This window comes from Dermochelys coriacea, chromosome 23, assembly GCF_009764565.3.
Source record: "Dermochelys coriacea isolate rDerCor1 chromosome 23, rDerCor1.pri.v4, whole genome shotgun sequence".
Taxonomy (NCBI): Eukaryota; Metazoa; Chordata; order Testudines; family Dermochelyidae; genus Dermochelys; species Dermochelys coriacea.
The window spans coordinates 16447125-16467342 of record NC_050090.1 but is presented as its reverse complement, the minus strand read 5'-3'; the positions used below and the strand labels follow the sequence as shown (position 1 = coordinate 16467342).

At 63.5% G+C, this 20218-nt stretch overlaps 1 protein-coding gene across 1 annotated transcript; it reads left to right on the top strand.

Moving 5' to 3' along the window:
• Positions 1-671: 671 nt before the first annotated feature.
• Positions 672-17109, top strand: OTUD5 (OTU deubiquitinase 5). Its single transcript, XM_038381411.2, is given in 14 exon segments — positions 672-1305; positions 6118-6211; positions 13812-13876; positions 14218-14292; positions 14295-14342; positions 14344-14377; positions 15090-15169; positions 15171-15240; positions 15532-15741; positions 15850-15927; positions 15930-16004; positions 16007-16063; positions 16444-16559; positions 16993-17109. Coding segments are annotated over 14 exon segments (1662 nt in total). The 5' UTR covers positions 672-762.
• Positions 17110-20218: the final 3109 nt, after the last annotated feature.

Genomic DNA, 20218 nt, shown 5'->3' with positions numbered 1-20218 from the left:
GGCCGGCTGTGTTGATGTTGACACTAGGCCGTGGCCGAGCGCGAGGGGCTGTCGCGGAAGCCGGGAAGGGTCAAAAAGTCGCAACGGGGCGGGGGAGGGGGAAGGAGCGGGCGAGCGAGGAGGGGTTGATTCGTCTGCGTCCGGCCGCCCGAGGCTGCTGCCCGCCCCTCCCCCCGGGGTCCTTTCGCCCCCTGACCCCTCCCCATGGGGGGGCAGTGAGTTTGTGGGGCAGAGGGAGCCCCCCCGGGGACCCCCCTTAGCCCCTCCATCCGGGTCCCCACCATCCCCATTGCCCTTCCCTCCGGGTCCCCCGCCCCCCCGGAACCCCCCCTTAGCCCCTCCATCCGGGTCCCCCGCCTCCCGGGGACCCCCCCTTAGCCCCTCCCTCCGGGTCCCCACCATCCCCTTAGCCCCTCCCTCCGGGTCCCCCGCCCCCCCCGGAACCCCCCCTTAGCCCCTCCCTCCGGGTCCCCCGCCCCCCCGGAACCCCCCCTTAGCCCCTCCATCCGGGGCCCCACCATCGCCTTAGCCCCTCCCTCCGGGTCCCCCGCCCCCGGGGACCCCCCTTAGCCCCTCCCTCCGGGTCCCCCGCCCCCCAGCCCCTCCATCCGGGGCCCCACCATCGCCTTAGCCCCTCCCTCCGGGTCCCCCGCCCCCGGGGACCCCCCTTAGCCCCTCCCTCCGGGTCCCCCGCCCCCCCAGCCCCTCCATCCGGGGCCAGCCCCGCCCGCCGGCCCAGCCGGGCCCCGCTCCCTGCCGGCCATGACGATCCTGCCCAAGAAGAAGCCCTGCCCGGCGGCGGGGGACGGGGAGCGGGACCCGCCGGGCGGCCCCCCCCCGCGCCGCGGCCCCGGGCGGGGTGGGCGGCGCCGACCCCCACCCCCACCCGCGCGGGGGGCCCGGCCCGGACTCGCACGCGCGGGGGGGGCCCGGCGGCGGGGGCGGCCCCCCCGCCGGCCCCGATCCCCGCGGCGGAGGGGCCCGATCCCGGGCCTCGCCCCCCCCGGCGCGCTGGGGGGCGCCCCGGCCGGCTCGCCGCCGCCGCCGGGCCCCGGCGGGGCCGGGGGCGGCGGGGACCCGCTCGGGGGGCTGGACGGGGCCCCGCTGCTGGGGCCGGGCGAGGCCCGGGGCGGGGGCTGCTGCTCGGGGCCCGGCCACAGCAAGCGGCGGCGCCAGGGGGGCCCCGGCCCGGGCTCCAGCCCCGAGCGCGACGAGGCCGGCGGCGGCGCCGGCTGCAACAGCGAGGACGAGTACGAGACGGCGGCGGCCCGCGGGGAGAGCCTGGACCCGGCCACGGTGGAGCAGGTACCGGGGGCCCCTGCGGCGGGGCGGGGCCGGGCCCGGGGATCCCCCTTCGGGGGGGCTGGGGATGCCCCTCCTGCTGGCTGTGGCGGGCCCTGGTCTCCCCTGGCTGGGGGCCCCGGGGATCCCCCTTCTGGCAGCTATGGGGGGGCCCTGATCTCTCCCTTGGGGGGGGGCAGGGGATCCCCCTCCGGCCGGCTACGGTGGGCCTTGGTCTCCCCTGGCTGGGGGGCCCTGGTCTCTGCCTTCCGGGGGGGCCGGGGATACCCCTTCTGGCAGCTTTTGGGGGGCTGGGGATCCCCCTCTTGGTGGCTGTGGGGGGCCCTGATCTCCCCCTTCCGGGGCGTCTGGGGGATCTCCCATCTGCCAGCTATAGGGGGCCCTGATTTCCCCCTCTAGTGGGGAGAGGGGCCCCCTTCTGTGAGGGTATGGAGGGCCCTGACCTCCCACTTTCTGCGGGGGTTGGGGGACCCCTTTCTGGGGGGCATGGGAGGCCCTTATCTCCCCCTTCTGGGTGGGTATAGGGGGAGAGGGATCCCCTTCTGGTGAGTATTGGGAGGACCCCAGGTATGGGGGGAGGTTTGAGGGGGGACCCTGACCCCCCTCTTCTGGGCTCTGGGAGATTGGGACCTGTCTCTGGGGGTCTGTGAGGACTCCATGGCTATTGGGGGACCCTCCTTCCTCTGGGCTAGTCTCCTCTGAGCTATGCTGGGGAATGAGGGATTTCTCCTTTGTTGGGGGCTGTGGGGGCACAGAGGGACCCACCCTTTCTGTAACAGGTGCCCTGGGTGGGGCAGGCACACTGGGCTGTGGGGGGGAGGACCCCCCCCGGCTGGGCCCCCCCCAGGTATAGCGGGCCCTCTTCTGAGCTGTGGCCAGGATCAGGATCCCCTCTGAGGTATAGGGGAACCACCCACTTAGAGGAGGTATCCTGGGGGGAGTCTCTCCTTGGGAATGGGTGGGATCCCCTCCCCCATGACCTGGGCTGGAGGGGAGCAATGCCACCTCGTTTGGGGGGGGGAGGGAAGATCCTCTACTCTCTGATCTGTGGGAGGCACTCCCCTTTCAGATGTGTGCTGAGCCCCCTTCCTCTGATATGGGGGCAGGGGCAGTTCCGACTGGGGAGATGTTGATGGGGGACCCTGCTCCCTCTTATGGGGTGGGCTGTGATCTTGAGGTAGGGAATGTGGAGGTGGGAGACCTCCCCCAATATGATGGAGGGGAGGGATGTAACAATCGGGTGGTGACCCTTACATTTCCCCATGGCCCCCTTCTATGTGATAGGGGAATGGGGGGCCTGTCCACTGGAGGGGAGGGAACGGGGGGCCGCTCTGGCACTTATTGGGGATACTCTGAGCTGTAGGGGTATGCTGGTTTTCCAGCTCTATCCCCACCCTGTGCAGTGGGCTCTGAGGGAGCCCTTTTATTGTCACCCTATTAGTCTCCTATTTACCCCCCTTATTGCTGTTGAGGTGCAAGGTACCCCTGAGCTGCCCCCCCCAGCACTCATTCTTACTCATTAGAGGGCACTTGATCTGTGAACTCCACTCCACTCCACCCCACCGAGATCCAGTGGCTGGGATGCTGGGACCCAGGTATCCAGGCCTGTATTCCCCTTGGAGGCGGGATTCTAGGGACCCAGGCATCTGGAGGCTCTCATCCCCTGAGCACACTGGGAACCCAGGCATCCAGGGGCTCCCGGGAGGGTGGTCAGTGGCGCTGTTGGTGCAGACCAGGTGCCTAAAGATACTGGCGTGACCAGGCTGGTGCCAGGTGGGTCCTGTTTCACATGGGACTCGGGGCTGATCCCGTGGGGTTTCTGCCACGTAGTGGCCAGTTCTACCAGATCATCTGCAAATCAGGGTTGACTGGGAGCATGCTGTGCCCCCCCTTGTCTGGGGTCCTGTCCGTCCCTCCCTCCCTTGGGAACCCCTTAGCCTGTCCCATCCCTGGGTCTCTTTCTCCTGCTTCCCAGACCACCGTACTCTCTCTACATCCCCAGCCAAACCCCTCTAGCGATCATCCGCTCACATGCCCTCCCTCCTCCCAGCAGGGTTTGAGCCTCTAATGGATCTCTCTCTCTCTCACCCACGCACACTCGCGTCCTGATCCGGTGCCCTGAGAGACTGTGCCAACCTTTCTCCCAACGTGGCTTCACAGGGGGCTGGAAGGACAGTGTGTGCAGAGATAAATAGGAGGTGGAGGGAGGGGTGGTGGGGCTGGGATGGGTACCTGCTGCCCCCTCTTGGAGGGGATGAGCCCTGCTTGGGGGGGCATTTAGCCAGTTTTGTAATGTGCTCATTGCATGAGGGGAAAATTTAGCCCCTTCAAAAGTGATTAAATAGCTAACACTGACACGGGCTTTCATGTTGACACCCAATTAGAGTAACAGGCTCCCCACTCTGGGAGCGATTGGCTCAGGTTCAGGCTGCGTGGATCGCGCTCCGGGCGGTTCACACCTCTGCGAGCGAGCGATTGAGCCTGCTGACCTACCAACCCGCTCTCTTGCTCCCTCAGTTCTCGTACATTGGGGTATTGAAACTGAAGACATTCACCCTCTTTATCTTTATATAGTACTTTATATAGTGTGTATATATATATATATATTATATAATACTTTATATAGTATTTATAGTGTGAGAGAGACACAATTCACCAGGTGAGCAGGTGGAACTAACTAGCTTCATCATGGGATCCTAGCAGTGGTGAAAAGTGAACTGCACGGGGGCAGGAGACTCTGTGTTACTGTAGCATCTAGGAGCCCAGTCCTGCCCCAGGACCTCAATGTGCTGGGTGCTCGACAGGGTACAGTAGGTGAATTTTGGTAGTATGCAGGACCTCCATCCTGGACCGGGGCCCCTTTCTGCCAGGCACTGTGTGTTATCTATTAGGTGTATTACAGTATTGGGGGGGGGGAATTGTGCCAGGTCCTGTATGTTATCTATTAGATGTATTATGGTAGCACCCAGGACACTCCCCCCCCCTTGTGCCAGGTGCTGTATGTTATCTATTAGGTGTATTACAGTAGTGCCAGGGGTAGGGGGGCCTTGACCATGTGTTGTATGTTATCTATTAGGTATATTACGATAGTGTGTGGGAGGGGGGGCCTGGTGCCAGGCACTGTATGTTATCTATTAGGTGTATTACAGCAGTACCCAGTGTGGGGGAGCTCTTGTGCCAGGCGCTGTACAGAGGCAGATCAGAGCCTCCCTGATCCCGCAGCCTGAACCCAGCCCTGCCCTGGCCGCAGTGGGGTGGAATTACCGTCAGCCCTGCCCCCGGCAACGTGGGGTTCTGGGTTGCGCAGGGCACTGGGGGAGGTGTGGGTGAATTGTGCTGCCCGCCTGTTGGTTCGGGGAGCGACCCGCTCCAGGCGGGGCTGGTGCTGAAGGCCAGGAATAACCTGGGCCGGAAAGAGAGGCCGGTGTGTCACACGTGGCAGTGCAGGGTACTGCTGGGGTAACTGGCCTAGTGACAGATCCATCACCCATCCCTACAATCCAGGCGCGAGGGTGCCCAGACGTAGGCCGACTGTCTCTCGGTTGTTGGCAGCTTGCCTAGCTGCCTGTTGAGTTGGGCTGTTGCAGGGGATTGTGGGATGTCGCTTGGCCTAAGTGAACAGGACTTTGGGAAAAAGCCTGGACCAGGGCTGCCCTAGACCTGCCAGGCGTTCCTGTATTGGGGTCTGGTTTATCTAGCCATGGGGTGGGGGGGAATCCCCAATCCGGGCTGGCTTCACAGGGCCTGGCATTCAGGGGAAACCCCACCCCAGTGGGCTATTGGTCCTGTGGGATCTCTTCCCCATGGGGCTGGGATCAGGGCAGAGCCCAGGGCCGTGGGGGATCCCCTCAGCTGAGATCAGGGAAGGGGGACCTGGGGGGGGCGTGTCTGGTGCTGTACACGTTTGTAATAGACGTCTGCTACCTCAGGTCCATTAATACTTAATATGGCAAGCCAAGATGGGGAGCCGGGTTCCACAGCTGAAGTTGGGGGGAGGCATTTCCAGGGCAGCGTGGCGGGGGGGTTGCGTGCCGCTGGCCGACCCGCTTTCCCACTCAGGGCCAGATGGAATCTCATCTGTAACCCAATCCGTCCTGACGTCGCTGCTGCGAGCGCCCGGGCCATGGGGTGATACTCCATACGCAGCTGGGGGGCCTCAGCTGGGAGACTGAGCTTAGACCTTCCAGGGTCTTGAGCTTGGATCCTGGCTCCCAGCCCCCCCCTTCCCCCCCGAGCCAGGGAGAGAGCCCAGGAGTGCTGCGCCCCAGTGCTCTGTAATACACCATGTACGTATTGTGCCAGATTCTGGGGGCCTTAGGAGATGGGAGATAAGGGGGCTGGGCAGGGGGACTCTCTCCTGGCAGTCAGAGCTGGGCACTAGGGGGTGCTGTGCTGTGGGGAACGGGCTGCGGGGCTCGGCCAGAGGCTCTCTCCCCTGGCAGTTACGGCCGGGTGCTGGGGGGCTCGGCGAGCAGCACTGTGGGGCAGGAGGTGCAGTGCGGTGGGGGGCACCGGGGGGCTCGGCAAGCGGAGCCATGGGGCAGGGGGCTGGGACACTGGGGGGCTCGGCAGGGGGAGCCGGGGGGCTCGGCAGGGGGTGCAGTGGGGCGGGGGGAGCCGGGGGGGCTCAGTAAGCGGCGCTGTTGGGCTGGGGGGCACCAGGGGGCTCGACTAACAGCGCGAGGAGGCTCGGGGGGGGGGTGCCGTGGGGCTCAGCGTGCTGCGCTGTCGGGTGGGGGGCACCAGGGGGATCACTGGGGGGCTCGGCGAGCAGCGCCATGGTAACTTGCTGACGCGCTGCTCTCTTGTGTCCAGCAGGAGAACAGGTTTGAGAAGTCGCTGCGGGAGAAGAAAGGTTTCATCATCAAGCAGATGAAGGAGGATGGGGCTTGTTTATTCCGGGCTGTGGGTAAGTTGGGGTCTGGGGGGGATGTGGGGACCCCCGTCAGGGCATCACCCAGATCTCCTTCCCAGCCCTTCTGGGATAAGTTGGGGGAGCAGGTCAGAGTTGGAGGGGCCGTGGTGGGGAGGGGCGTCAGTGCTGGGAGGCTGGGGGGTTGAGGTGGGTACCTGCTGGGGAGCAGGTCAGAGTTGGGGGTCATGAGTGATGGATGGGGGGATTTGGGGCAGGGTTGGGGTGTCGTAAGGATGGGGTTTGAGGGTCGGCGTTGGGGGGGCATGAGAGAGGATTGGGGGGTCAGGGGTGGTCTCCTGTGGGAGAGCTGTAAGGATGGGGTGTTGTAGGGTCAGGTTTGAGGGGGCTGGGGTCCCTGTGGTGAGATTGGATGGTTCCGCTGGGCCCTGACCTCATGATCCTGGAAAGGGGGGCAGGGGGATGTTCTCTGCTGTCTGCCAGCTGGTTTCAGGGTGATCTCTGGTGAGTTGTGGGGCCGTGGCTCTGGGTTGGACAAAGCAGGGGACAGGGGCGGCTTTCAGGTGAGATTATATGATGGAGGATTAGGGTCAGGCAGATCCCTCGAGGAGGGGCCTCCCAGCCAGGATTGGGGCCCCTGTTGTGCTGGCCGTGGCACCAATACCTCGTGAGAGACAGGCCCTGCCCAGACGAGCTTCCCGTGGATGCTGACAAGGGGCACAAGGGGAAATCGAGGCACGAGGTCAAGGCAAGGGGCAGAGCTGGGAATAGAAGCCAGGAGTTCTGAGTCCCCAGCCCTTCCCCATGAGCCCCAAGGAGAAACAGGGAGCCCCAGTGGTGGGGGGCTGGGTGAGGGGGGCTCTCCCCAGGCAGGCAGGGCCATGCTGTGGGGGGCTGGGCTGGGGGCGCTTTCCATGTCAATCATTGGCCTTATATTGATTGACATCTCTAATCCCTAAATCCATCTTTGTCTGTCCCGCCACCCCTAGGCCCCATGATCAGCTGCTCATTTGACCCATAGGTATGTATAACTCCCTTCATATGAAGGGGTGGGGAATCAGTGACCCTGCACCTTTCCCTGAACTCTGTTCTACCCCCACCCCCCCAAGAGGTGAGGGATTCCTTGATCGGGGGGCCCCCCAATGGTCCGGGTGCTGCAGATGCCAGTCACCAAGATTTGGGGAGCACCCTGAATGAGATCCGGACTCCACCCCATAGGGACTGAACATAAGAACTGGGGGTAGCACACGGACTGCATTTCCATACCAGGTGAACCATCCCTGTGGGGTGTTATGTGCAGTTGTTCTCCAGCTGCCCCTCCCCGGAGGTGGCCGCATCTCAGTCTCACAGGCATGACGTCTGTTACCCTGTCGGTGCTTTTACCGTCTGACCAGCAGGGGCAGCACAACCCTGGCATTGCCTTCCCCTCTGCCGGTCTCCTGGAGCCCACACACCCGCTTCCTTCTGCCGAGATAAACAGCTTCCCTTGCCCAGGGCCCGTGCCCGCTCCCCCCTCCTTTATCGCCCCTGACGCAGCAAAGTGTGGCTGCAGATTGTCCCATGACGCTGCAGGTGCGGGGAGCAGGGCGCTCCGGGGGTGGGGGGGTGCGGGAGAATGAGCCAGGCTAGCGGGATCTGTGTTTTGGGGGGGGGGGGCGGCAGTAGTTTGAGGTAGGTGCAGAGAGACCCAGGAGTCCCGGCTCCCAGCCCCCCCCCCCCCATGCTCTAACCCACCAGACTCCATGCCCCTCCCAGAGCTGGCAGAGAACCCAGGCGTCCTGGCTCCCATCGCTGGCGCAGGGTTGGCAGGGGGCCGGCGTGGCTGCTGAGTCGGGGCAGGGTTTTGCTGACTCAGAGGAGGTTGTTGCAGTGTCATGTTTTGCTCCTGGTCTGCCCAGGCTGGCAAGGCCTTGTCAGTGGTCACTGCTCCCCAGATGCAGCCACCCGGAGGGCCCCGCCCGGCCTCCGAACTACAGCGAGGGCACCTTCCCACACACAGCTCGTCTCTGCCAGCAGTGGTGCCCTCTCTGACTTTCCTGCTGGCTCCCGCAATCCAGTGCTCTCACTTTATTTTGCTGACGTGTCTTAAGGGCATTCTGTCTCTGTTTTTAACTCGTCTCTCTGCCAGCAGTGGTACGGCCATGGGGACAGAACCAGGAGTCCTGGCTCCCAGCCCCCCCCCGCTCTAACCTCTGCGTAGATTAAAGATAGTCATTGCCTCTCGTCAATTACACGTATTTTTCCCAGCCGTGTGTCGGTTTCCTTCCTCTTTTGATGGGTTTTCCACCTGCCCCCATGTGGAACGTTCCTTGCCCCGAGCATCAGCACATGTCCCACACATCCTCCCTGGGTTAGAGGGGGGCTGGGAGCCAGGACGCCTGGGTTTCTGTCCTTGGCTGGGGGAGGGAGGGGGTCTTGTGAGCACCGAGAAGTGACTGAAACCCCAGTATTAGAAGCTTTTGTGGTGTGAGGGGTGGGGGAATTTCAACCACCCTGTTTTGATAGAAACTGAAACTCGCAAGGTCGATAAGGGGGAGGCAGGTGACTGCTGCTCTATCTCTGTTCCCATAACGCCCCCCCCCCAGCGGCTCTTCGCCCCTAACGTCCAGCTGCCCCCAGGGGAAAACCTTCCCCCCGCGTTAGCTTCCGTCCTTCCCTGGCTCACTTAACCCTGCCTGGGACTCACTTAGCACCGTTCATATATATGGCCACAGCGCCACTGGGGAACCAGGGAGAGAACACAGGAGTCCTGGCTTCCAGCCCCCCCATGCTCTAAGCACCAGTCCCCACTCCCTTCCCAGCACCAGCGAGAGAACCCAGGCATCCTGGCTTCCAGCCCCGCCCCGCTCTAACCCATTGGACCCATATGACCTGCCCCCCGCATTTCTACTGCTTCGTCTTCCATTCCAAAGGACCCCTAATGGCTTCCCAGGCTGGCTTCTTGGGTGCTGAGATGCAGCCACGTCTGGGGCGGAGGAGCCAGGGAACGGCTGCGCAGCGGCGGGTGTGTGCTCAGGGAGCAGGGGTCATCCCTGCGTGCTGGGGGCGGAAACACCACACACACCACTGGTTGGCCTGCCTTCGCGGTTACTGAGTTTTCCTCTTCCTCCAGCCACAATGGGGAATTTGGCTGCTAAGAATAGCTGGCAATTTACATACACTGGGCCCCTCCCACCCTGGGGGGCAGCTGCTTTCTCCGACCACCGCAGAGGGTGAGGAGGAGGTAATGACCGAAGCAGGGATAGGACTCTGAAGTCCTGACACCCCCCACACTCTAGCCACTAGACCTCGGTCTCTTCCAGAGCCGGGAGAGAACCCAGGAGTCCTGGGTCCCACTACGTTCGTAGCTCTAGCAGTGAGTGTTGACTTGGAGCTAAAACTATTCCCAGCTGCCCCACCCAGAGGTGGCTGCACCTCAGTGCCATGCGAGCCATTCCCCTGTGGTGTGTGTGGCGGTTCCCAAGTTGCCCCACCCAGAGGTGGCTGTATCTTGGCAAGCAATCTCTAAATCCCTTTAAGCTCCGCAATCCTTTTGGGTGTCCCACCCTGTGTACTGTTAACCCTGTGTTGCCAGGCGCTGGGCCCGGGTCCGTTTGTAGATTTCACACTTGCCCACGTGGGTTGATTTCTCCCCCACCCCCAAAGAGCGGTTAATTGTTTGGATGGAAACCTGGACAGAGGTCTGAGAGGGCTGCGGCGAGGTGGTTAAAATAAATCTGAGTGATCGCTGCTGACGTAGCCAGGGAGCCGTCCGCTTGTTACGGGAGGGAGCCATCACTCAGTTCCTCGGTACGTCTATTAGTCAGGAGGGGAGACTGTCAATCCGGGGGGGACACTGCTTTTGACTGGCGCATCATGATCTGGTTACGTGGCGACAGCTCTGGGCCTCTGACACCTGGGTTCTATTCCCAGACGGGCTGGGTGAACTTGGGCAGACCACTGCCCTGCTATCGGTGCCTCTGTTTCTCCTCCTGGCGTTTGTCTGTGTTGACTGGAAACTCTCCAGGGTCAGGACTCTCTCTCGCTGTGTGTCTGCGCAGCATCCGCCCAGTGCCTGGTGGAACAGGGACCTCCATCTTGGTTTTGGTGGGGGGGTCCGGGTACGGCCCCGTGCGATGGGGCCCGATATTGGTCAGTGGGGCCTGTCCAGCACCAAGGCACTGATTTCACTTGGGTGGGAGATGGGGAGCGGTATGTGTGGTACCTAGCCTGGGGGGGGCTCTGATCTCTCTCCGGGAGGGGATATATGCAGCGCTTGGCATAGTGGGAGCCCCCCATCTCAGCTGGCACTTGTAGGAGCCCATGTTATACAAGGAACCCGTTGTGCCAGGCACTGTACATTATCTATTAGGTGTATTATGGTAGAGTCTAAGCACGCTGGAGACCCATTGTGCCAGGCGCTGTACGTGGTATATTAGGTGTATTATGGTAGGGTCTACGTGTGCTGGGGACCCGTTGTGCCAGGCACTGTACATTATCTATTGGGTGTATTACAGTAGGGTCTAAGCGCTCTGGAGACCCGTTGTGCCAGGTGCTGTACGTGGTATATTAGCTGTATTATGGTAGGGTCTAGGCGCGCTGGGGACCCATTGTGCCAGGCACTGTACGTGGCATATTAGATGTATTACGATAGGGTCTAGGCGCGCTGGGGACCTGTTGTCAGGTGCTGTACGTTATTCAACGTATTTCAGTAGCATCTGGAAAAGGTGAGCTCCAGACAGCGGAGGGAAAGCAGACGGGAATCAGGAGCTTGTGTCTGCCAGCTGGATGCCGGACCGGCGCAGTGAACCCATGTCCGGCCCTCCTTGCCGGGGTCTCACGGGCTGGGACAAGCGTCTGTTCAGGGCCATCAAAACCCCTTGACTCCTTTCAAAGCGGCTCAGGAAGATTTACTCCCGGCTCGGTTCCTCCCGCTTCTTCTCACTCTGTTCAGAAGAGCAGCTCTCCCCACAACCTTCCTCCACCCCGATCCCTTTTCCCGGGGATGGGAACTAACCCTGGAACAATTCACCGCCGGGCGCGGTGGGTTCTCCAACTTCCCAATCCAGCTGGGATCGTGTCCGAAAAGCTCCACGCTGCTCCCTGGCCTGTTACGCAGGAGGGCGTACGACACAGAATGCTCCCTTCTGGCCTTGGAATCCATGAATTTCTGGGGTTGACGAGTCTCCGTATTCGGCCTAAATGAGCCGCGCTTGTCCGGTCTCCTCTGCTGAGCTCAGCTCCCAGTTCCCTGACCGTGGCTCTGGGCAGCTCCCCTGAGGCGGGAGGGAGAAGTGCCAGGGGCCTGGGGTGGGAACGTCATGCTTGGGGCTCGGAGGGGAGATGATGGCAAAGAACTGGGGGGCTCGGCTGCGAGGAGCTGCGGAAGGGCCGACAGGTGGCTGCCGCTGGAGGGGCTAGAAAAGGGGATTGTTCGTTTAGCCTCGTTTGGGGCGACGTGGGCCCGGGGGAGGAGTTTCCTGGATTCTCTTGCACCCCTGGGCATTTCCAAAGCCAGCTGAACTCCGATGCCCAATGCACAGTGGGCGGAACGTCCCCCTGAGCAGGCCGAGCGATCTCGCTCAGGGACCTCCTTGCTCCAGGCACCATCAGTGAGGAAGAGAACCCATGAGTCCTGGCTCCCAGCCCCCCTGCTCTAACCCACTAGATCCCACTCCCCTCCCAGAGCCAGGGATGGAACCCAGGAGTCCTGGCTCCCAGCCCCCCCCCGCTCTAACCACCAGACTCCACTCCCCTCCCAGAGCCAGGGATGGAACCCAGAGTCCTGGCTCCCAGACCCACGCCCTGCTCTTCTGCAATTCTGGAGGGGAGTGGGGGATGCTGGGAACCAGGACTCCTAGGTTCTATTCTTTGTTTCCCTCTCAAGTCTGGCTGCTGTTTGCCTCAGTTGCCCTTAGCTCTGTCCCCGCCTCCTGGTAACGGCAGGGGGGGGAATAGTGTGGGGGGGGCAAACAGCTGTGGTCTTTCGCTTCCTGTTTTCTTGTGCGCCTTCGCAGCTCGCAGCATGTGTTTTTTGCCGAGCGTGGGTATAAATAACGTATGGGCCGACCGCAGCGCGGGCTTCTGGGAAACCCAGCAGGTCCCCATGTGACTGACGGGAGCTGCTGGCCAAGGCGCCCCCCCCCCCCACCCACATCCTTGTTTACATTGCAGTGTGGGGTGGGGGGTGAGTCACTTGCTCCCATGAGGCAGCACTTGGCACGTCAAGGTGCTAAGCCTCAAGGTGTACCATGTACACAGCTGGACCCAGGACAGCATGGAACCCAGGAGTCCTGGGCCCTAATCCGCTCTGCTCTAACCCACTAGACCCCCCCTCCCGTCCCAAGGCCGGGAGAGAACCCAGGAGTCCTGGCGCCCAACCCCGCTCGTCTAATGCCAAGATTCCTTGGAGGGGAGCAGTGTCTAGTGGTTAGAGCCAGGGACTGGCAGTCTGTAATTAGGAGTTTACCTTTTTTATTTCCTGGCACTCCAGGTGGCATGGGATCAGGGGGAAGGTCTCATGAATCAGTACCAAGGTAAAAGACAGGAGATAGGGTAGGAATGAATGGCCAGTTTTCAGACGGTGGGAGCGGGTAAATAGCGGGGTCCCCCCGGGGGCTGTGCTGGGACCGAGCTCTATTCAACACATTCATAAAGGACCTGGGAAAAGGGGTGAATGGGGAGGTGACAAAGTTGCAGCCGATACAAACTACTCAAGCAAAGATTGGCACCAAGGGACCTCCTGAAAAACTCAGCGTTGAAACATGGAAGCAGGATCCCAGCCCAGCCCTGGTCCCAGGCCGCAGGAGGCTCCAGGAACGGAGCTCGGAGTCACAGTGGATGGTTGTGTGAAAACGTCAATGTGCACCAGGAAATAAAGCCCCGGACATGCTAGGGACTGTGAGGAGAGGGACAGACAATCAGACAGGAAATATCCAAGTGCTGCTCTGTGAATCCACAGGACTCCCACACCTTGAATGCTGCACGCAGACAGGGTCGCTCCATCTCAAAAAAAACCCAAAAAACTATTGGAATTGGAAAAGGGCAAAAATGATCAGGGGATGGAACAGCTGCCGTGTGGGGTGAGACTGAAGAGGGGGGACTGTTCGGCTAGGGAAAGAGACCACAAAGGGGGGATATGACAAGTCTATAAAATCATGACGGGTGGGAATAGTGAAAGGGAAATGTTATTTACCCCTTCATGTGACACGTGAACTAGTGATCAGCTGAGGAATGAATGGCCAGCAGGTTTAAAACAGACAAAACCAAGTATTTCTTCACCCAACACACAGTCAACCTGTGGAACTCCTTGCCAAGGGACGTGCATAGGCTGGAACTGTAACTGGGTTAAAAAAGAGCTCGCTAAGTTCCTGGAGGATGGGTCCATCAGTGGCCATTAGCCAGGATGGGCAGGGACGCAGCCCTCGCCCCGAGTGGCCCTAGCCTCTGACTGCCAGATGCGGGGACTGGACGACAGAGGATGGATCATGCGATAATCACCCTGTTCGGTTCATTCCCTCTGAAGTGCCTGGCACCAGGCTGGACACTGGGCTGGATGGGCCCTGGGTATGCCCCACTGTGGCAAGTCTTGTGTGCCCCCCTCCAGCGTCCTCCGCGTCGTCTGTTCTGTCTCCCGACATGCCTCTCCTTCTTCCAGCTGACCAGGTGTATGGAGACCAGGACATGCACGAAGTGGTCCGGAAGCACTGTATGGACTACCTGGTGAGCGGGGGCAGGGGGACAGAGCTCGGGGGATCCCCAGGGTGACCACCTTAGCATCTTCCCCTGTGGCAGGCCCCCGCGGACCCCGTGCCCCATTCCCAACCCTCGAGCCAGCCAGTCCCCGCCCTGGGCTGGATGGGAGCCGCGGCCCCATACAGGGGACAGGCCTCAGGCCCCATGCCCCATTTCCTGTCCCGCTGAGCCAACCAGTCCCTGCCCCCGGCCAGATGGGAGCCGGCCCCCCAGCGGGGACAGGCCCCATGCCCCATTTCCCACCCCTCAGCCGGCCAGTCCCTGCCCTGTATCACAGTCCTTCTCTGGCCCTGGGGCCCGCCCTGCAGATGAAAAACGCCGATTACTTCTCCAACTACGTGACTGAAGATTTCACCACCTACATCAACCGGAAGCGGGAAAACACAATTGCCATGGCAACCACATTGAGATGCAGGCCATGGCGGAGATGTACAAACCGGCCCGTGGAGGTGTACCAGTACGGCACAGGTACCAGGGGGCCCCCTGCTTCTCGCTCCCAGCTCAGACCCCAACTGTGCCTCGTGGGTAATGAGGTGTCTCTGGGAGGGGTAGCTCAGTGGTTTGGGCATTGGGTCTGCTAAACCCAGGGTTGCGAGTTCAATCTTTGACAGGGCCATTAGGGGATCTGGGGTAAAAATTGGGGATTGGCCCTGCTTTGAGCAGGGGGTTGGACTAGATGATCTCCTGAGGACCCTTCCAACCCTGATATTCTATGAAAGAACAAGTACTCTATGAAAGGAGCCCCCCAGTCCTCTGACACCCCTCTAAGCCCCCCCCCACTCTGTGACGTCCAGCCCCTGGCGCCAGCTGATCACCGAAATACCAGCTCCAAAGGAACAGTCTCTTGTCTCCATTCAGAGGCCAGGTCTACACCGCGCAGAAAAACCTCCCAGCAGGCCTGGCCGGCTGACTCGGGCTCATGGGCTGATTCACGGCTCCCGCCTCGCAGGGGCCGGGGGGCACAGGACACAATTCCCGCTGTGTGACACACACCCCAAGCCGATTCTCCCCGGGGACTCGAGTGCGTGTATTCCCAGGCTATAGATGGTACATTCTGGCTCGTAGCATTAGCCAGAACTCCTGGGTTCTCTCCTTAGCTCTGAGGGGTGGGAGGGGGCTGGGGCTGGAAGCCCGGACGCTGGGGTCTCCCTGCTAACGAGGCCGCACCTGCCCCTCGCAGAGCCCATCAACACCTTCCACGGCATCCAGCAGAATGAGGACGAGCCCATCCGGGTCTCCTACCACCGCAACATCCACTACAAACTCCGTGGTGAACCCCAACAAGGCCACCATCGGCGTGGGGCTGGGGCTACCCTCCTTCAAGCCAGGGAGTGAGTGGGGTGGAGCGGGAGCTGCCTTTCAGCCAATGGGCTCTCTGCTTCTGGAGGGTGAGGGCTGGGTGGTTGGGGTGGGGCTGGGGACAGGGTGTCTGACAGACTGGGTGGGGGCCTGTCCCAGCTGGGGGCGGGGCTGGCCTGTCGCATGGGAATGGGGGGAGGGCTGGGTGTGTCATTGCATGGGGGGGGCTGGGGACAGGGCCAGGCATGTGGGGGGCAGGGCGGGGGCGGGACACGATGTGGGCGGGGCTCCCTGACACCCCCGCCCCGCAGTACGCGGAGCAGTCGCTGATGAAAGCGCCATCAAGACGTCGGAGGAGTCGTGGATCGAGCAGCAGATGCTGGAGGACAAGAAGCGAGCGACCGACTGGGAGGCCACGAACGAGGCCATCGAGGAGCAGGTGGCCCGAGAGTCCTACCTGCAGTGGCTGCGGGACCAGGAGAAACAAGCAGACAGGTGAGCCCCGCCCCGGCCCCGCCCCCTCTGGGGACCTGCCTGGCTCCCGGGGACGGGGAATGGGGCACGGGCCTCTCCCCTCCAGGGCGGGGGATTGGCTGGGGCGGGCGGGGGGCTCCTTCGCGGCTCACCCCTTGCCTCCCTCCCCCAGCCCCGGAAAGCCAGCGCGACCTGCAGCTCGGCCACGGCAGCGGCCACCAGCGGCCTGGAGGACTGGAGCAGCCGCTCCCGCGCCAGCGCAGCTCGGCCCCGTCCCCCGAGCACCCCGACCTGCACAGCGACATCACCGCCATGAAGCCGCCCTCCCGGGCACCGCCGCCGCCCTGGCACTGCCGAAACCCCCCTCGCCCTGCGCGCCAGGTCAGTGCCGGGGGGCGGGCAAGGGGACTCTGCCCCGGCGCTCGGTGCCGGCCCAGCCGGGTTTCTCCGCTCTCTCGCCCGGGAGCTCAGAGTGGATGATCCAGCAACTGCCCCGGTGTGGCCATTCCCCACCCGCCGGCTCCGCCCCAAGGGGCCTGCATCTTGGCGCTGGGTCCCCATGTTGCCGTTATGTGTGGCTGTTTCCCAGCTGCCCCGCCCCAGAACTGGCTGCATCTTGGCTCCAGACAAGGTCGTCCCATGTGCTGTTATGTGCGGCTGTTCCCCAGCTGCCCTGCCCCCAGCGGTGGCTGCATCTCAGGGTCCATGAATAAAACATTCAGGCTGTTTACCCCCCTCTCCCCCCATCCCTGCCTCCCCAGGCACGAGCAGCCAGTTATCGGCAGGAGGTGGCCGAGGCGACCCACCCTTAGTGTCCTTGTACCCAGCCCTGGAGTGCCGAGCCATCATGCAGCAGATGTCTCCTACGCGTCGGTGAGTGTCACCTCCCTGCTCTAATCACCAGCCCTCACTGCCCCCCAGGAGCCGGGGAGAGAACCCAGGCGTCCTGGATCCCAGCCCCCCTGCTCTGACCACTAGACCCACGCCCCTCCCAGAGTCGGGGAGAGAACCCAGGCATCCTTAGCGGATGACAAATAGGAGGGCTCTGAATGAGGCCATACCCCTGAAGCCAAGAGGGACTGGGAGGTGTTCCCTGTCTCCCAGTGCCTGGGGGGGGTGCTGAGGGGGGCTGCAGGGGAGGGGTTGTGCAATGGGGGTCTGGGGGGAAGGGAGGGGAGGGGTGGGGATGTGGCAGAGAGGAGGGAGAAGCACTGGGGGGGCACAGAGTAGAGGGGTCTATCCCCCCCCAGCTCCCAGTGGGAGAACTGGGGGCTGTGGAGTGCTCTGCCCCTAACCCTGCCCCCCGGCAGGTCTCACCGACTGGGGAGGACGAGATCCTGGCCTCGGTGCTGGCTGTCTCCCAGCAAGAGTACCTGGAGAGCATGAAGGGCTCCCTGCACAGAGACAGCCCCGCCGACAAGAGCTGATAATGAATGGAGACTGTCGCCCCCCGGCCCCCCTCCCCGCCGCGCCCCCGCGCTCGGACCGGAGGCCAGGGACTCTCCTCGGTGCATGGCTGGAAGGAAACGGAAACAAAGAACCTGGGGAAAAAAACCAACCGCCGCGTGTGTGGTGTCATCCCTTTTGTTGCTAGCCGGGGTGCTGCCCCCCACCGGCCCGGGGGCTGCCGACCCCCAGCGCGCTGGAGAGGAGCGAGGGAGCCCTGGAGCGGCCTCGGAAAATACCCACCATCCCTGCTGCAGGCCCCCCGGCTGGCGGGAAATATGAGGGATGCGTCGTCTCCCCGCCCCAACGCTCTGGGTCTGGGGGGGGGACGCTGCAGATGGAGCCAGTTTCAGGGTGGATTTGGGGTGGGTCTGCAAAGGGGGATCAGTGGGGGGCTGCCCCCTCCCACTGGTGTTGGGGGTCACCGAGCTGGGGCCCCCCTCACTCCGGGAGGCAGCGGCTCAGAGTGCCCAGCTGGGGCCTGCTAGCGTGTATTGAAAGGGGGGAGCACGCCCCAGCCCCCCCGTACATACTCCGATCTTTCCCCAGAGTCCTGCCCCTGACTCCCCCCCCCCAGCTGCACGCCCACTAGGGGTCCAGGCTCCCTGGAGAACCATTCTCCCCCCCCCACCCTGTGGGAGCTACAGGGGCAGCCAGGGCCAATGTTTCTGGGGGTCAGTGAGCTCATGGGGCTGGTGCCCCTTGAGCATGACCCCTCTGAGCTGCCCTGCACTAGAGCCGGTTTGACCAGCTGTGAAAAGACCCTCTGGGGCTCCCCCCTAGGTCCATCCACTGACACCCCCTCAGCAGATCCACCTGCCCCCCAAGGGGCCGGGCTCGGAGTGAATTACCACAGCGGGTTACGCTGGCACCTGGCCCTGGCTGCGCCTCCTGGAAGTGCCGGGCCAGCGGGGCGGGGGGCAAGTGGCCGGCTGGAATTGAGAGGCCCCCAAGTGATGCCCCCAGGGGCCTGATAAAACCAGGGGGGCTAAGACACTTCAGGCCAGCGAGAGCCGGGAGGGGCAAGCGGGGGGAGGCCCTGCAGACTGGGGGGCCCGGAGCTGCTATGGGGGGGTCATGGTGCCCCCCCAACCTCCCTGCCTGAGATTGGGGCCCCGACTGGCCAGGACCTGCCCAGATCCACTCCCCCACCATGAGCGAGGCCCCCCCAGCCCAGGTGCTGCCCACACCCCACACAGGATCGGGGCCCTGTTGAGCCTGGCATGGCCCCCCACACACACACCGCCCAGGGCACAGATGCTGCGAGAGACGGTCCCAGCCCCCCCAAAACAGCTTCCGACTTAAAGAAATTGAATTGATTGTTTTCCATTTTGCAGTGAATTTTCTTCACGGGTGGGGGCGGGGGGGGGTGTGTCTGGTGGGATAGAAAAGGGGATCTGTGAGCCCGGACTCCTGGGTTCTTGCCTGGCTCTGGGAGGGAAGTGTGGTCTAGTGGTTAGAGGGGGGTGGGGCTGGGAGCCAGGATGCCTGGGTTCCCTCCATGGCTCGGGGCTGAGAGTGGGTGGGGGCTGCCATTGGGGTTAGATCAAAGCACTGAAGCCCCCCCCAGCACCCAGCTGTGACCCTTCATCTTCCCCTGCCTGGCCCATGTCTCTCCCTGGGGGGTGTTTTGGTAGGACCTACGCAACGCCATCAAAAACCTGGGCGGGGGGAGGGGAAATAGGGATTTGTGAACAGGGAGCCCCAGTTCCTGCCTCCAGGGGCTGCCCAGGACAGGGTGGGGGGGGTCCCTGCTCCAGGGGTCTCAGCGTGGGGGGGATCTCCTTGTTGCCTTAGGGCAGCAGGGGCCCTGCTGGGGTATGTGACACCCCTTCACTACCCACACCCCCGGGGTGTAAGGGGAGCCCAGTGACCCAAGGGCCCTGCCACATGCCCTCCCAGAGCCAGAGCGAACCCAGGCGCCCAGGCTCCCCTGCACTCCAGCACTAGATCAGAGCTTGGGGAGGGCTGTGGGTCGGGTGAGGGGTACCGGCAGGGCTGAGCTAGCAGGGGGCTGTGGGTCAGGAGTGAGGGCACGGCAGGGCTGGGCTAGCAGGGGGCTGTGGGTCAGGAGTGAGGGGCACCGGCAGGCTGGGCTAGCAGGGGGCTGTGGGTCAGGGAGTGAGGGGCACCAGAAGGGCTGTGGGTTGGAATGGGGGATGCTGGCAGGGCTGGGGGCTGTGGGTCAGGAGTGGGGCACCGGAAGGGCTGTGGGTTGGGAGGGGGATGCGGGCAGGGCTGGGGGCTGTGGTTGGAGTGAGGGGCAGTGGCCGAGCAGGGGGGGCTGCGGTCAGGAGTGAGGGGCACCAGTAGGGCTGGGGGCTGCGGGTCGGGGTGGGGGCGCCAGCAGGGCTGGGCTAAGGGGGCTGCGGGTCGGAGTGGGGGGTGCCGGCAGGGCTGGGCTAGCAGGGGCTGTGGGTTGGGAGTGAGGGGCAGCGGCTGAGCGGGGGGGCTGTGGGTCTGGAGTGGGGGGCACCAGAAGGGCTGGGGCTGCGGGTCGGGAGTGGGGGCGCCAGCAGGGCTGGGCTAGCAGGGGGCTGCGGGTTGGGAGTGGGGGGAGCCGGCAGGGCTGGGGGCTGCGGTCGGGAGTGGGGGGTGCCGGCAGGGCTGGGCTAGCAGGGGGCTGTGGGTTGGGAGTGAGGGGCAGCGGCTGAGGGGGGCTGTGGGTCTGGAGTGGGGGGCACCAGAAGGGCTGGGGGCTGGGTCGGGAGTGGGGGGAGCCGGCAGGGCTGGGGGCTGCGGGTCGGGAGTGGGGGTGCGGCAGGGCTGGGCTAGCAGGGGGCTGTGGGTTGGGAGTGAGGGGCCAGCGGCTGAGCGGGGGGCTGTGGGTCTGGAGTGGGGGGCACCAGAAGGGCTGGGGGCTGCGGGTCGGAGTGGGGGAGCCGGCAGGGCTGGGGCTGCGGTCGGGAGTGGGGGGTGCCGGCAGGGCTGGGCTAGCAGGGGCTGTGGGTTGGGAGTGAGGGCAGCGGCTGAGCGGGGGGGCTGTGGGTCTGGAGTGGGGGGCAAGAAGGGCTGGGGGCTGCGGGTGGAGTGGGGGGAGCCGGAAGGCTGGGGGCTGAGGGTCTGCGGTGGGTGGGATGTGGGGGGGTG